An 18,400-nucleotide genomic window follows, 5' to 3' on the forward strand; every position below is an offset into this window, starting at 1 on the left:
AAACAAAACCAAGAGCATCGTGAGCAGCAGCAGTTGAGTGGATGGAAACACGTTGTTGTGGTGAGAGGTCAGAGGAGAACGACCAGACTGGTTGGAGATGACAGAGAAGCTGTGGTAACACAAATAACCACTGTTTACTGTATGAACTGTGGCGAGCTCAGAAAGCAGCATGCATCAAAACCATGAGGCAGATGGATGACACCACACTGCATGGACTCCACTCCTGTCAGACAACGACAGAAACCTGAGCTTCACCAAAACCTGGCCTGGTGATGTCGGTGTGTTGGTGTGTGTGTGTGTGTGGGGGCGCCGCTTAATACCCGTGAATCGTGGTTTGAATGCTGCAGATTATCCGAGTATTGTTAGTGGCCTCGCGCCCCCAGAGCGATAATGCTCCACGTCACAAAGCAAAAAGTTGTAGCGGCCTAAAGAGTCACAGGATCTGAATCCAGCGAACAACAACACCTGTGGTATGTGATACAACAAAGAGATTAGAAACATGAATGTTGCAGCCGCCAGATCTGGAGAAACAAAGTGATGCAATGTCAACATGAGCCAGTCTCAGAGGAACAAAAGCTTCCATGGCGTGGTGATAAAGGCTCATTCTGTTGTCAGATATGAATGACATGCACTGAAATATCCACCAGTCTCACCATCTCCTGCCTCCTCCCAAATAACTATTGTAGAGAAGCTCTTAGATTTGTCATCCAGACCTGAATCTGCTTCTGCTACTGCTACTGCACCTTTATATGCTGAATCCAGGAAAACTGTCACAATTCTTGCCCAAAACTTCCTATATGACAGATTTTGTTGCACAACAGAAGATATTTGAGAACGTTACATCCCTTGAAGGGCAAACTATTCCACAACAACAAGTTTTCACAGTGTTATGTTAAAATATTTATTGCCAAACCTTTTCAACAACAAGACAACACTATGGTATATGCTTACTTGGAAACATATACTCTCTCGTTCACACACGCTGCAGCTATTTATTACATCCATTATTGTTTATTCTGCCAAATGTAGCTTATTCTCAATCACTCACGAAGCCTCATAGCCAAAGACGACGTCCTTAAATGACTTGTTTCACCTGAGAAACAGTTCAAAAACACAAGTTCGTCCAGACTACAGTGATGTTAAGTGGAGAAAAGTGTCAACTCTAGAAAACATTCAGCATTTTTTCCCCTGAAAAATGAAACTATTGATAGATTGTTTAACAGAGTTTTCATGCAGAGCGCTCTGGCTCTGGCTCTGGCTCACAAGTGAGGGGGTTATTGATCCGTGCAAAAAAAAAAAAGCTTATATGCAGCATATTTTTTTTAGGTTTGCCACTGCAGTGCTGTGATGGAGATGTTTGCTGAATAAGGAGTTACAGTAAATAAAGTAGATATGGTGGTTTGCTGGTTTTTAGGTAGAGACTTTAGTGTATTTGCAGCAAAATAACATAAAGATGAAATACGACAGTTGCAAAGTAAAGAAAGAGGCAACTGTGAAAAAGAAATTCAGCATATACTGTATGTCTATATAGGGATAGTGTCTTCACATAGGTTGAAATGAATTTTTCATTTTGCCTACAAGGGTGTCAGATGGCAAAATAAAATAAAAAAACAAAACAAAACAAAAAAAAACATTGTTCCTGTGACAGACGTGCAATATCCAGAAGTCTAGAAATCTCAAACTGAGATCCCAGAGGCGCTCGCTCTCCTGCAGCCAGAGCTTAAACATAGACCCTACAGAGATGCAACCTCCAGGGACAGAAACAGGCAGCGAGTTGGATCAAAAAGAATGTAGATTATGAGCGGGGGAGTGGGGGATGAGGCATCCTAACCACGCTGAAGTGGAGCCAAAAGAAACACGGAGCTGGTGGAGCTGAAATATCAACCTGAGGGAGGAGCTGGTGGCTGATGGCCCAGGGGCCGGCTGGCCTCCTCCGCGCTGAGCAAACACCCACAGATTCCCCATCGCTCCCTGCAGCATGGGATCGAAAATCTGCAGCAACGCCCCCACTAACCCCCTGCCCCCTTTTTTTTTTAAAATTCAGCATAAAGCCCTTCTTCTTTCTCTTCAAGTGTATATTTCTTAAAAACCAACTTGTGAGTTAAAAAGAGACAAAATAGCAACTCCACAATCAACTCCAGCCTCAGGACACTTTGACATAAATGAGCATTTAGTGGTGTTGCCTTCAGCTAGAGACGGAGCTGATTTTTCTCACCCCCAAACAACATGTCAACACGATGCACCACAGCAAAGCCTGCAGATACCGAAAGATGCTAAATGTGAGTAGGCAGCGGCAAATATGGAGATAAATATACAGCTGTTAAATGTGGAATTAAAAACAGTATCGCTATTGATTAGATAGCAGAAAATACACACAGAGATAACTGCTGAGGCAGAGAGCGACGGAGCAGCAGAGGAGAAGTTACGAGGCAGTGGGTTGTTCCTACAGGGGAACCTCAGCTGTGGAGAGAAAATAGATCCCTCCTGTCTTTTCTGGAGGCTTTTGCTCTTATTAAAGTCTCTGTGAGGCTCCACAGAAAGGCAGATGTGTTACACTGTCAGATCAATCAGACCTGTACTTTGTTCTCACTCCCTTTTTGTCATGTTTTTACACATATACACACACACAGAGAGACGTGCACGGACACACAAAGTCCTTGGAAAATGTCCAAGATTAACAATTTGACCTGTCGCCTTGTTTCCAGTCCCAGGTGTATTGATGAACCAACAGGAACCACGGGGAAGTGCATCATTCAGGCCATTATCAGTGACAAATGACTTTTAGATTGTGCTGCTGGACTCCCCCCAGGAGACAAGGTTACTACATTATATATGTATTTATCATAGAAGAAAAATGACTCCTATAAGACACTGAATGATCGTGTATGTGTTTGTGTGTGTGTCCTGTGATCTGATTAGCCTCTGTGCACTATTAACTACTGTTAAAGATTTGACCTCTGACCTGCAGAGCTGACCTCTCGGCTCATTTATCTAAACAGTCGTCGTTGTCGTCGTCATCCATCTTCAGCAGGTAAATTGGTGTAATTTTTCCTCTTCTCATTAGTTACAGAGAGCTCAAGTCTTATAACGTCGTCTCAAGGCTGCTGCACTTGACTATCCAGCAGCACAATGTAAGCTCTTCTTTAATCTGCCATTATGAAAAAAAATGACTCATGTTCCTGTTATTATCATTACAGATTAACTGCTTATTTTCTTGACTGATCAAGTAATCCCTTTAAGCACATTTCCCATAAGCCACAATGATGTTTTAAGATTATCTTGTCCAAAATACAAAAGATTCACAATTTACTATTTGTTCAACAATGAGAAAAAACTAAAACTAAAGTAGAAATTTTTCACAATTTGCTTGAAAAATGATTGAAGTTTCACCAGAATACATTTCCTGTGCATTTACTGATTGACTTGTCTTTGCAGCTCTGTTTCATATATTTATGTTTCAAAAGAAACATGTCCGAGAAAAAGTATTTATATGTTTTTTTTTTCTTTTTCGGAAAGTCCTGATGGAGAGGTTCACAGTTTTGCACTCACTTGAACACATGAAAAGAAAAAGGAAGAAGCTGTTTGAAGAAGGGAGACAGAAGCTGAATGAGAAGCTCAAACTCTCGCTCCTTTAGAAAAATCACAAAAAAAGGAAATGGTTGAACGCAGCGCGGTTGATTCTGCCGTTGAGAGGCGGTGTTGAAATGATCTGACAAGGACTTTGTGTGAAGCACAATGACACGATGTCTGCAGAGCCTACAGAGCAAAACCAGCACGTTAACTGAGGACTTTATTATCTGTTATAAAGATAAATAGGAATATTTTATTTAGCCCTGGTTTCGACTCTTCACAACTTTACTGTATTTATTCACATTCTGAAAAACCTCAGCACCTATAATTTTATCTTGTTATCAGAATTATTTGTTCACCTGTGGCCCACTCATGTGACCTTCACACATTATTAGGATGTAATTAGCACCATTAAAATGTCAGTGTGGTTTTAAATTAAGTTTTTCCTGCTGAAAATCCCAGTTTCTAACTCATAATTCTTTGGTGCTCAGCTGAAACGTCGTCTTGTTATGTTGCAGTGTTAAAACTGGAGAAAACCAAACTGACCTGACATCTCTCAGTCCGACCTTGAGCTTCTGGTTTATCTCTCTCATCACCTTTCCCATCACTCGCTGTTGCCTATATCTTCCACTATATAGGGAGTCGGCCATTGTGTAGAGTAGCCTGGTTTAAAATCAATATATCTACATAAACCTTTAATTATAAAGCACTTTTCTTAAAGCAGATATCAGCTTCACGGCCGTTTCGGCTAATGCTGCGTTCAAGGCAGGCTTTTGAAACCGTAAGTTACAGCTTCAAGTCACAACTACGACTTGGTAGCGTTCCAGGTAACCCGTAGCTCGTGTTTTTACCATCCTGTTGTCTGTGAAAGTTCCCTATAACGGCCACTCGTAACTTCCGACCCGTGAACTCGTACCAGATCGAACTGGTATGACTTCACAGGAAGGAAAAACACAAAGTACGAGTTTCTTTGAACGCACCATGAGTTAGCAGCCCCCGCCCTTGTCAGGCATCAATTGGTCCTCGTGCTACGTCACCACATTCACGCGCATCCCTTGGCTGCACACACAGCCCTTCATGCCGTTCTCTCTCCTCATTGGATAACACTTGTATCCCACAAGGAAAATTTTCTCCTCGGGTTACAGCAGAGCAGAGTGACGGAGAGACTCGTGTTTAGGCTGAAATACTTCATGTAAGTGATTGCTGACGGAAAATAGGACTATTTAGGACTTATATTAACAAAAACATTCCACTGATATCTGCTTTAAGCGTTACAAAGTGCTTCAAAATGAATAAAGATAAAAGAAAAATGTAAGTGAACACCACTGAAGTGCATGGAAGCAAAAAACATCTCATAGGCTCTTATAGCAATAGAACAAGTAGGAACAATAATGAGGATGAAACGGTAAAATTAAAAAGAAATCAGACAGCAGATAAAGAAAAAAAGACATTTAAAACTGGTCAAAGAGTTGAAATGTGTGATTGGGGATCAGAGAGAGTTCCTGAGATGTGAAATCTACCAGAGCCAATGAGGGGAGGTGAACACCGAGGTTATGTGACTGTACCTTCTTCTTCCTATGACAGTAAATGGATGGACGCCTGGCTAATACCAGAATAAAGTGCATCAAGGTGAGAACAGATAAAAACATAAAGCATAACTCCTAATAAAATAAGGGTGCAGTATTTGCTGCTGTATCTGCAGCTCATCTCCATAAACACAAGTCTCTCCACTGCCGGTTTGGTTTGTGTCGACCAGGTGAAGGAGGAGGAGGACAAAACGTAATGTCTATACTCCAGCTCCATAGAGACAAATAAATACACTCCAGCACACATTCCTGCACACACACCTATGACCTCTCCTCCCACGTGTGTACACACATAAAAGCACCACCCAACACACTGCAGTTGCTAATCATAGAACAAAGGGAGGCTCCAGTCAGCAGGTTGTCCCACTGATCAGCTATAGAAAGCAGCAGGCAGCGACGACAGTCAGCTTTGTTACAACAGGAAGAAGCTACAGCTGGGATACAAGTCGAGCGCATCAACAAAGCTCCGTGTGTGTCTGATACCAGACCTGAGCGGTGACGCCGGCCTGCTGCAGCACGCCACTGAAAACGGCTTTTTCTTTTAATTGGAAAAAGCTCAGTAAACATCTTTAGAAAGGTCACAGACAGGAGGAGGAAGGGGATTTCTGTCACTTCACTGGAAACGGAGACTCATCTTTTATTATATGGACTGAATGGAGTCTGCTTCATTAAGCCTCCTTCCTGTCAGGTTTGACGTGAGCACAGTAGCAGAATAGATGTAAACACAGCTGCGGCACCGGTGAGCGTCTCCCCCCTCCGAGCCACACCCTCGTCTAATGAACCAACAACAGAAGAACTCAGGGAAAAGACTTTTGCCTCTGGTCGTCCTCTGTTTCCCTCCCTCCTCCCTCCCTTCTCCCTCCCTTCCCCGTGAGCTCCGTTCAACCCTGTTGGCCTTTTGCTATTCAACAGTCTGCAGGCAGACCTCCTGGCAGCCCGGGTCCCGGCCCGTTTGTAAAGAAGTGCAGCATCAAGCGTTCTGTGTCTGACACATCCCGGGCTGTGGGTCAGCCGGACACAGAGGCTGCACTACAAACAAGAGCCGGCTCGGGGGCAGAGGAGGAGGATTTATCAGAGACACCTGAGATGAATGCACATTGCACACACACACAAACAAACATATCATGCATTCAACAACATGAAACCTGTTTTTTTTTTTTTCTCCAAAATACGTGACCTCTCCCCCCTCCGTTATCCCGTCCGTCGTCCTCAGATTTATTCACAGGGTCAGCGCAGGTCTGAAAACACGCAGGGAACCCACGGCTTTCATCACACATCAACCAGCTTCACTCTTCAAAGATCAAAATGATGCATAATAGAGGCTGTTTGTGTTTTTTATGTGCGTGCATTTAGGTGTGCACACATGCTTGAGAGCGTCTGTGAAAAACAACAGTGTGCAGAGCTGTAACCTGTGTGCAACATCTCTACAAGCACAGATATCCTTTTGATCATTTCGGCCTCATTAAAAAAGATCCACCCCAGTCACGTTTAAAGAACTGATACTCTGCTTAGAATAACAATAAGCGTCTGATATGATTTCTCTACAAGCTAAAAAAAAAATGACATAAACTCCATATCTGTGTGAAAATGTGTGTCAGATATTTAAGCGCTGGATAAAATGACGTCTTCTACTTCATGAGAAAGTTTATTCATTATGTGCGAGCACTGGAGGATTTGTCTTTGCTTGTCAAATATTGACCCACGATGATTTAAGTTGAGCTCGGAGAAACTTTCCCCCTGAATGTGAAAACAGCCTCTCAGTGAACTCTGCTCATACATTATTCTGCACAGTGAAGGTCAAACATGTGAGTGAGGCAGAACAACAACAGCAACAACGGGAACGGGCTGAACACTGAGATTGTCCTGCGCTGCGTTAATGGAGACGTCGTCTGAGTCGACACATCTGAAGCCTAAAGTGTGATGTCAAATATAGTGTTAAAAAAAACAAACCCTGCCCTGGTGTGAAGGTGTTTCTTCAGGTGCTGATGAGAGGAAACATCAGAGTTGTTATTTTACAACTGAGAAACATCATGTGCAAAGATATTTTCTGGAACTTAAAGGGATAGTTCAACATTTTGGCAAATTGGCCCATTGCCATAATCCCTATAGTTTTAGCAGTAGGTTCGTTACCTTTAATTGTTGGTGCAAGCTATTTTTAGAACGGTGGAGCAGAGCCGTGAGCTGCTCAGAGCTACGCTACAGAGGCTCATGGAATTTCTTGGTTTCCTCAATTAAACTCATCAAATACACAATCCAACAACTCCAAAACGCTCTGGTGGCAACTTTCGAGGCAACTGCAGAGACTGCTTGCTGAAAAACTGCCCCTGATGGTAACGCACATTAACGGTTTTGCATGAATTTACCTCTAAAACAACTCTGTCTCGTAACGTTCTGTTATTATTTCGTAGCGTGGTGAATGTGCAGGTCACAACTTGTCCACAAGAGCATTTTGGAGTTGTTGGATTGTGTATTTTATGAGTTTGATTAGGGAAACCAAGAAATCCCATTAGCCTATAGCGTAGCTCTGAGCAGCTCACGGCTCTGCTCCACCGCTCTAAAAATAGCTTGCACCAACAATTAAAGGTAACAAACCTACTGCTAAAACTATAGGGATTATGGCAATTTGCCAAAATGTTGAACTATCCCTTTAATAAACTATTATCCACACTAAAAGACACAATTTCACGATTGTGTGCTGCCTGTCTTTCTCTCTCCTGCACCCTCTGCCTGGACATCTCCAGCTTTACTGCATTGAAAACATTAATAAATATGGTAACTGTGCAAAACTGCATCTAATGCTTAAGAATTATGTTAAATGGTTAACTGTAAATGTGTCAGCTGAATAAATTAAGTCTTAACAGACCAGGCTAAAATCAGAACTTGTAAGAGCAGTGAGACAGACGGGGTTTGAAGGCTCTTTAACATGTATTTGGGTGTTTTCTTGCCTTCCGGCCTCCAAAATATGAGAATTGACAAAAAGAAAATTGTAATTTGCAGGCTCCCTAGGTTGAAATCCATGTGGTTTTTACGAGCTGCTCCCTCAGTTATGTTGTTCCTAACGCTGCCAAGAAAATTCCTGTTATTTGTTCTCCTCACAAACACAATACGAGACGAGACAGCAGCGGATACAATTAATATTGTCAGATAGTTCACTCAAAAACAAGCCCGACATTTATCCTTCTTTTTTTGGTTTCATACTTGGCCGAGTTGACAAAGCAGTCCTTTGTGAAACAGAGTTTTTCAGCTAAGTTGCTTCTTTGCTTCATTAGGTAAATACGTAGTGAAGGGAGAGAGAAAAGGGGGACAGTGTGCAACAAAGGGACTCAAATCTTTACACAGCAGCACGCACCAAGAAGCTCAGATCATCCTGTTCCCAACGATGAACACGGTGCAAAAATTACAAAATTACCAGAGAACAAGTGGAAGGAGAAACAAGACGAGGACGAGCGTGGATGTGTCTCAGGAAAAGCGCATCGAGAAAAGAGGAATTAAGTAAAGCTGAAATATTAGCGCAGCTCTCAAACACTGTATGTGTGTGTATGTATGTGTGTGTTAAAGTGGCAGCGGGGACAAACTGTTCTCTCCACCATTATGGGGCTCACTGGTGGCACTGGAGTGGGGGGCAGGATGCACTGGAGGGTCCTCAGAGTAATGAGCAGCAGCAGGCTGAGTGCCTACTTAGTTATTATGGAAAAGGTGCAGCAGGAAAGTGAATTACAACCATTCAGTGACACCTCGGGACAGACTGGGGGGGCACTGAAGCTACACAACATCACAACACACACCGGATGTTGAAAAAAGAAGGAAAAAAAACACAAGAGTGAGGTCACTGGATAAAAAAAGAAAACCAACACACACCAGTCGGTCATGTCAAAATGAAAGTAACCAGATGATTGATGGGAAGCCGTCTAATTGGCTGATCAATATGAGATTTAAGACGGGCAGTGAGTGGTCTGGTCCGAGGCCCGTCGTGTGCCGACCACTCTGCTCATTTAATCTACACTGACGAGATGGACGCAGCGGCCGAGGAGCCACGTCCTCTATTGACAGCTGGGAATAAATGGACGAATAAAACCAAACCAAAAAAGAAAAAAGTGGAGCTCCCACAGTGTTCGAGTTCCACAGTCACAACTACATCAGGTCGTCACACATCAAACAATAGGCAACAGTCACGGTGCCATTACAAAGTGTAGAGCTGCGACTGTAAATGTCACATCGCAAAGAAAAACGTAAGTGCAAATTTGTCTTATTAGTAAAAATAGTCAAAACAAATCTCATTATACTTAAAATAAGACTCATCACATGAAAAGTAGCTTGTTTTTAGACACGTTTTACTTATTTCAAGCATATTTTCACTTGAAATAAGTAGAAAAATATGATAGTGGAGCAAGTTTTTCTTCCTTATTACAAGCACAAAAAACCTGCTTTCACTGGCAGATTTTTCTACTTATTTCAAGTGAAAATTATCTAAAAACAAGTTGATTTTTCGGTGATGAGTCTTATTTTAAGTGGAAAGAGATTAGTTTTGACAAGAAATAAGACAATTATTCTTAGAAATATTTTGAGTTTTTGCAGTGTAACTCTTGAGATTTGTCTCCAGAACCGGTATGATCCACAGAATAAACATCTTTTCAATAAAAAAAACTGCTCTGTGGATCATCCAGAGGCACCGAAAATAATATTACTTTCATTTTTTTACGCAAATGGATCAATTAAATATCTTAAAATCTGACAAAATCAACCAAACTCTTTTTATTCCATGAGAAAATGCTTCTGTAACTGTTCTGTGCTGCAGTCTGTGAAAACTTTTACCCTATCATAAAGAAAATAGTTCCAGTGACTGAGCAGGAAATAAACTCAGCACCAGTGATACCAAAGGGACACAGATTATTTCACTGGAATAAAGTAAACTCAAACAGAAAACTCAATATTTGTTGGCTATTCATGCACAACATTATAATATTATAAGTCTCATCGGACGTAGAAACTATTTCCCATAGATCTTCTTGTAAAAATCGTATTAAAAATAACTTGATCGTGGGGTGGAAGAGCGGATTTTCACTTTAAAGGCAGAGAACGGCGACAGATTGAATGTAACTCTCACAAGTCTCTGTTCGCTTTGATGTCGGCTCATGAGCGACGCCAAAGGGACACGTTTTTTTTTTTTTAAGTTAGGAAGTGTCTCGGTGTTTCTGACAACAACTGTCTTCACTTCACTACTAAACAACACACAAAGTCTCTTTTAATCCAAACGGCGACGATTTCACTTCGTTTCCAAGTGCAGCAGCATCAGTCTACTCTGCAGTAGGCCTGTGTGTGTGTATTAGTGTGCGTGTGTGTCTTAAGAGCTGTTGCCGGGATACCTAAGCCTAATAATCCAGTTAATTAATGATGATTCACAGTCCCTCGCTGCAGAAACAACAGAACAATCAAATCAAACATTCCTCCTCTTTGTCTTTGTTTGCTACCAGAACTCTGCTGCTCTTATGCTCTTATTCCTCACACAGGTCCCAGAATAAATAAAAATAGGCTTCAACAGGGTTTTTCAGGGTTGTTGTTACACTTAAAGCAGAAGTGAGTGATATATTTGTGTTAATATAAGTCTTAAATAGTTATATCTTCCGACAGCAATCACTTACATAGCGTGTTTGGACCGAAACACGGGTCTCTCAGTCCCTCTGCTCTGCTCTGAGCCGAGGAGAAAACATTTATCGTATCCTACAGTTTTTATCCAATGAGGAGAGAGAATGGCATGAAGGGCTGTGTGTGCAGCCAAGGGACGCCGTGAATGTGGTGACGCAGGGAGGAGGACTGTTATGGTGCGTTCAAGGCAGCCCGTAACTCGTGTTTTTCCGACCTGTGAAGTCGTACCAGTTCGATCTGGTACGAGTTCACGGGTCGGAAGTTACGAGTGGCCGTTATAGTGACTTTCACAGGTAAAACAGGTCGGAAAAACAGGAGTGGGTTGCCTGGAACGCTACAAAGTCGTAAGTCGTGACTTGAAGCTGTAATTTACGGTTTCAAAAGCCTGCCTGGAACGCAGCATTAGCCAAAACGACCGGATCGCTTACTTCTGCTTTAAATCCATAATCCATCCACTAAAATAATTTTTTATGAGAGCCCAAAGCAGCATTTATAACTCTGAACTGTTGATCCCTGTTGGCTTGCAGTCTCAAGGCGGCACAAAACGTCGAGGCTCCGTGATAAAAGCCTGAGTTTAGTTTTAAATTTTGAGAAAGAAAAAAAAACAAGCAAAAAAAAAAAACAGGAATATGCTAACATGTCATTGCTAACATCAGTGATACTGTGAGGCTATAGGCCGATTCACGGACAGGAAGCTAAACAATGATATCAGTGTGCGAACAAGCTTACACTGATAATATGCTACAGATTCTGCCTATACCTCTGTAAAATAAGAGCCTGTCCTCACGGATATGGGTTTAAGTGAATCCGCAAAAGTTTTTTTTATTGTTTCGATGTTTTATCCAGACTGAAACAGCATTTTGAAGGGCGAAGACTGTATTCTTTTGTAAAAGGGCCCCAGATAGAGTGAGTAAATCTAAAAACGCCGCCCCAGTGTTTTTGTGTAAACACCCAACAGATCTTTTGTGAAATTATGTCATACCCCCCACCGCTCTAGCTAAACCACACCGCTAGACGTAACAACGGCCAACTACTGTCGGGTCCCTCGGACACTGCGGCTGAAATGCGGCTGTTAAATCATCATCGAACAATTCGTCATTTCGTGCAATGACACGACTCCCTGTCAACATTTAATCGTCTTATAATGTTTAGAGTTTGAAAACAGTGGGCAAGCTTTCTGTCTTCTCCCGTTTTGGTGTAGGCTATGTGCAGCGGCATTACAGCGCCACACAGGCCTGCAGTAGCCTATGTACTACAGCGCTTTGAGTTGTTTTCAGTGGACCTGTGTGTACGCAGATAGCCTATTTCTTGAAACAATGCTGTGTTTATGGAAAACTTTTTCAAAACGACCAAGAAAAAGATTGTTTTGGGGGGAAGCTCCGTTTCTGTGTGGACGAGGCCTGAGATTATGAACTACTGCTAATATCAGTGAGCTACTCTACTCACATTGACAACTGGCCGATGCTAACTATTCTGGAGGATGAAGAAGTCTGACGTTTCAGCAATGCTAATATTTAGGGGTGTCACGATTTCGATTTTTTATCGAAATCGATCGAAATTACGTCACGATCTCGAGCATCGAAGTCAAAGAGAGGATCGACGATCCCCCCTCCCCCCCGCACGCAAAGCTACAACTGCCCGTTGTCCCCATTGCGCACCAAGCGTCTTGTCAGTCACTGGTCCGAGTTCTCCTTTACTTTTTATTTCGAGACAACACTCACTCATTCTCTGCAACTCTCTCTCTCTCTCTCTCCCTCGCTCTCTCTTTTTTTTTCTACCGGCGGTGTCAGCTGATGTGCACGTCTGCAGCAACCCAAACAAATGCACATGTTGACTGGCTCTATTCCAGCCACATGATTGGTTCGGCACGGCGCAACTCTCAATATCATTGGCTATTTGCCAAAACATGGATGAATGAAACCGAATCGACCACGTCTCATATTTCTATCGAAGTTATTTCACAATTTATAGCGTTTTATCACCCAGCCCTGGTGGGCTACTGTCCCCCTCCTACCTGGGAAACAGGAGGGAGACACAGCTCTAACTACACAGCACCGACAAGCGCTGAGAGCCGCATGTTGCAGAGACGTTATAAGATAAAAAAAAAAAAAAAAAACCCCGCAAATAATAAGCCGACGAAAAGCTGCAACTTGCCACTTTTTGTCGATGTATTATTTGCGGGGGCTTTCTGGGGATCTGGTGACGGTGGAGGATCCGGGACTGATTGACTGTGGGCCACCACCAGTCTGATCAGGACTTGATCATCAGGTCCATGGCAGCGCTGCAGCTGCAGCTCTGCCCCGCTGTCACATGACTCTCGCGTATCAGCGCAATCTGTTGACATTACATTAAGCCGACATCAGGAGAATAATGAGACACAACGGTAAATTAATGAAAATAAAACTATGATAATGTACAGATATAAATATATTTGTTTCAAAACCTTGGGGGCAATTTTGGCCCCAGGATCATGATTTTTGGGGGCATGTTACCTTTATATTGTAAAGAAATTATTTAAATGTGACCATTAGTGCCTAATGTGATACATTATGGAAATTGCATCACTTATATGTAGCCCATCTTTTGAAATAAGATTTACTGTACAAAATTTGATGAATAAAACCAATGATCGTAGACTAGACTAGTCTGAAAATAGCATAGGCGTCTGTGCTGTAAGAAAAAGAAAAAAAATCGAGAATCGAATCGAATCGTGACCCTAAAATCGAAAATCAAATCGAATCGAGGATTTGGAGAATCGTGACACCCCTACTAATATTTGTTGACAATAAACACAAAATATAGCCTAAGGATTAGACAGGGTGGTTTCATGAAGCAAAAGATTAACAATGAACAAATTGGCAATTCATCTAACAAATGTCAAACTACTATGTAAATTAAAACTTTGAACTACTGAGAATATGACATGGAAACTCGCCAACATTGGTAGGATTCATCTGCTGGCGATCAGGAATGTGTGTAGGCTACAAAACCCACCCAACAGTGGATGAAATAATTCACTATCTACAACACACACACACACACACAGAGTGAGAGAGAGAGAGAGCGAGAAAAAGAGAGCGAGAGAGATTAGTGCAGAATTTGCTGACTGTTCAGAAAATGCAGCAGAAAGCAGCTTCACAACAAACACCAAGAAAACCATCTTAAGCCGTCTCTCCCCCCCTCTCTATCTCTCTCTTTCTCTCTCTTTGAGACATGGAGTCTGTAGATCGTTGGAGTGGTGGCTACTTAAACATGAAATCAACATTCCTCCCTTTTTAACACAAGCAGGAGAGCGGAGGAGGGAAAAGAGAGAATAAATCCTTCTCTAGAGCTGGACAGGAAACATCTTAGTGAGGGAGAGAGAAAATCTAACATGGATTTGTAAATGACGCCTGCAGTAACTCCACTCAGTTTATATATTCACATATTTTTTTTGTCTAAAAGGAAAGCAGTTTGATATCTTTGCTCGGCTTGTTCCCGTTTGTGTGTTTGTGGACTCTCGGATCAGCACCGAGCTTGATTCACGGAGACATTACGAGGAGTCATTTGTTCTGCGTCTGGGCTGCTGACAGCTCCACAGGCCCCTTGGCTCGCTCGGCCAAACTCGCAGCCAAGCAGGTAAAAAAACCTGACGTGGGCAGAGTAAAAAGGCGACAGAACGCCGTGGCGGCTTCATGTAAGGATACTTTATGCAGCCGCAGACTCTGCAGCACAAAGACAAAGTGGCTGCGGCTGAAGCTGCAGAGTTACAGCTACAGCTACAGTACGGGGGAGAGTCGGGGGTGATCACAAAGCTCGAGTTGGGTGCAAGGAAGAGCAAGATATTTGTAGGATTAGTCTCTGTTGGCCAGGCAAGTGTGTGCATATGTGTGTGTATGTGTGTGCATGTGTGTGTGTGCAAGTGTGTGTGCATGTGAGATATTATGCCATCAAACACAGAGCGCTGAACATCAAAGCTGTAAAAATGTTGGAGTGTGAAGAATCAGGATGAGGGACACAGAACAACTGATCTGCACAAAACTGAGATGGGATGTATAAATGTGTGTGTTTCTAAGTGTGTGTGTGTGTGTGTGTGTGTGTTTCTGAGTGTGTGTGTGTGTGTGTGTGTGTGCAGAGAGAGGAGGGACGAGCCAGGCTCAGCAGTGATTGCTCGGTGGAGGAAGTAAAGATTACGCCTTCTCTCGCTGCGTCTGTGATGAAATCCCACAATTCCAGTCATCACACAGAGATCCTTAATGATGTCCAACAGTGACCACACGCAGCCACCTACAGAGCGCACACACACACACACACACACACAGTCTTCACCTTCCTCATTAGCCGAGGTCACCGCTATAGCAGGGAGCTCAATATAAAGACGCCCAGGTTCAGAGCTAAACAGAGAGTTTAATCCTGGTGAGACGTTCTTCAGTGCATACAAACAACTTCGACCTGAAAAAGTCATTGGACACAGTCAGACTCACTCACTCACTGCAGATGTTCAGCTTTTTACACATCTGGCCCTGCACCATGAGCACCATTAACTGCTCTCTCTCTCTCTTACACACACTCAGATTGGAGCCAGAGAGGAATCAGGGGGAGATGAGCTGCTCAGAGACTAAAAGCTGCACAAATGTGTACAAATACTCATTAGATTAAATCACAGAGCAACAACCAGCGTCCCGGCCTCTTCCCAAAAAATGAGACGCTGCTGATTCGTCTCATTTGCTCTGACAAAAAAAACTCTTGATCTTGATTGAACTGAAGACAGTTTCTAATCCAATCAGCTCCTCGGTAGCCGACTCTCTCCAATAAATAAACAAAGATGTGACCAAGATTTCCCCTCTTCCTTTCCCTCTGAAACCACATATTTTTACACTTGATTATAAATCCTGTGAAGATTTTTCTAAACTTTAACAGTGTTTCCAGCAGTTCAAAGCTCTTCCCTGTGTAAAGAGAGACTTCCACTGTGATTGCTTGTGGGCAAATTACTTCCACCACCACCACCACCACCACGGCCTCCAGATGGAGATCTGGTCTCAACTACATTATCTGGGTTTTGGCGCCGCTGTGGCCGATGACTCTCGCCGCCAGGAGGCTCGTTATAGTTTTCAACACCTGACCAGCAGCAGCAGCAGCTTCTCTAAACCTCATCCTCATCTCTCTGATAAGGATAAGGATTAATGCCAAGCAACTGATACCAACATGAATCATATTAACAAAAACAAACCTGTAGCGTCGAATCTGTGCAGAATTTCAACTTAGTTTGTGTAAATCATCCTTATAGAAACAGGTTTACTCATAATCTCCCTGAAAACAAAGAGCTTTGTTGTGTCTTTCAGGTGAAGATGAGCTCCATTTCATGCTTTATACTAACATCTCCTTCATCTGCAGTGAAGCTGTTTAATTCCTCCCTCTAAGAATCAATCTGTCAATCGATTGATCCCAGTTTTTTAAGTGCAATAATTAGATTTTTTTTATTTTTTTTATCTATATGTATCTCACATATGACTGTAAAGTAAATTCCCTCTTTTGTATTTGTTAAATGTATGTAAGAGAAAACAGCAGCTGGGAACCTGCATGTGCATGAAACAGTTAACAAGATTGACACAATGTGAAAGTGCAGTGTGTGTGTGTGTGTGTGTGTGTGTGTGTGTGTGTGTGTGTGTGTCTGTGTGCGTGAGATAACAGAAGGTAAAGATGCAGAACAACAGGCAGAAACATGATCCATCACACACACAAGTTTGTCTTGATCAAGAATGTGCATTGACCTTTGACCTGCAGCTCTGGTTACTTACTATTCGCCCTCTTGTATGGATACACACACACACACACACACACAACCACTCCCACACACACACACACACACACACACACACACACACACACACTAATACGCACACACTAACCACACAGATGGCCCTTGTGCCACAGACCTCCCCTCACCCCTGCACTCTGGCCCACCGCTGCCTCTATAATTAATGGCTCAGCTCTGCTCAGAGACTCTGGCAGGAAATCAAGGAAGTGTGTGTTCATAAATATTTACAGAAAGCACCATGAAAAATTTCACATGTAGAAAAACACGACAACATCTCAATGAGTCTATACTCACACACAAACACACTCACACACACACACCAGAGCTATAGTATACTGTAGCTACACAGGCAGGAAGGAGCATCGAGTCACATTTAAAACATCCCTCTGAGTGTGTGTGTGTGTGTGATCACTGATCAGGCTCAGCATCAGTTCAGCTCAGACTAAAACGCAGCATTCAAAAAGGAGAAAACGAGGCTTTATAATGTTCTTTAAACAGTGATATAAATGTATAAAATACCAAATGTGTATTCAGTTAATTAACTTATGACACCAATTAACACATTCTCCTGTTTTATGGATCTGTGATGTCACAATAAGAGCTGATTAGGCACCGCCCCTGCCTCTATAATAATCTATTAGTATAATCATGTGTAGTGTGTTTGTGTGTGTGTAGTGTAGTGTGTGTGTGTGTGTGTGTGTGTGTGTGTGTAGTGTGTAGTGTAGTGTGTGTGACTGATCACTGATCAGGCTCAGCATCAGTTCAGCTCAGACTAAAACGCAGCATTCAAAAAGGAGAAAACAAGGCTGTAATGTTCTTTAAACAGTGATATAAATGTATAAAATACCAAATGTGTATTCAGTTAATTAACTTATGACACCACATTTTCCTATGTTATGGTCACAATAAGAGCTGATTACGCACCGCCCCTGCCTCTATAATAACCTATTAGTGTAATCATGTGCTGTGTGTTTGTGTGTGTGCGTGTGTAGTGTGTTGTGTAGTGTAGCGTAGTGTGTGTTGTGTTGTGTTGTGTTGTGTAGTGTTGTGTAGTGTAGTGTAGTGTGTGTAAACTCGTGTAGCTACTCACAGAGAAACCGGCCCAGAAGGGGCAGGAGTGTCGGACTCGGGGCGACGTGGTGAGCGCCAGCGCCGCGAAGCTCACGGCCAGGATGAGGCTGCCCAGGACCATCTGGGAGACCCCCAGCGCCAGCATGATCCGGGTCCGGGTCCGGAACTCCCTGAGCCGGGACAGGCTGCGGGACAGCGACGCCGGGCTCAGGGACCCCGGACCCCCCCCGACGGCCGCGAGACCGCTGCTGCCGCCGCCACGGGGCAGCGCGTGCACCGGCATTGTCACTGGAGGAGGAGGAGGAGGAGAGGAGGAAGAATACAGCAGCACCGGAGGAGGAGACGGGGGGTCAGTAACATCCAACAAGGAGCCGGCGGTGTTGTTGAGTCTCAGCCTCTGTGTGTGTGTGTGCGTTTTAGTGTGTGTTAGTGTGTGTATATGTGTGTGTGTGACTCAGTGTCCGAGCTCCATCAATTAAGATGCTCCGAGCGGCTCCAATTAGAGAAGCTCTGCGGCGGTGGAGGAGACGAGGAGGAGCAGGAGGAGGAGGAGGAGGAGAGAGCGGAGGAGAAGAAGTAGTGGACCACCAGTAGGCACCAGATGTTGTTCTTCACAACCACCACCACCATCACACGCACAACAACAGCAACAAAGTGTTAATCTTCTCAAGGTGAAACCAACGGAACTAAACGCTGCTGCAGCTTCTTCACACCGGGAGCCCATTCCTCAAAA

At 43.2% G+C, this 18,400-nt stretch overlaps 1 protein-coding gene across 1 annotated transcript in view; it reads right to left on the bottom strand.

The window, feature by feature from the left end:
* Window positions 1-17,950, bottom strand: part of fam189a1 (family with sequence similarity 189 member A1) — a gene marked incomplete at both ends in the record, with an annotated part of 117,879 nt that extends 99,929 nt beyond the window's left edge. The window contains one exon of the mRNA XM_083994787.1: window positions 17,687-17,950. Coding sequence (XP_083850913.1) covers window positions 17,687-17,950 — 264 coding nt within the window. The remainder of the gene's footprint in view (window positions 1-17,686) is intronic.
* Window positions 17,951-18,400: the final 450 nt, after the last annotated feature.

This window comes from Trachurus trachurus, assembly GCF_905171665.1.
Source record: "Trachurus trachurus genome assembly, chromosome: 3".
Lineage (NCBI taxonomy): Eukaryota > Metazoa > Chordata > Actinopteri > Carangiformes > Carangidae > Trachurus > Trachurus trachurus.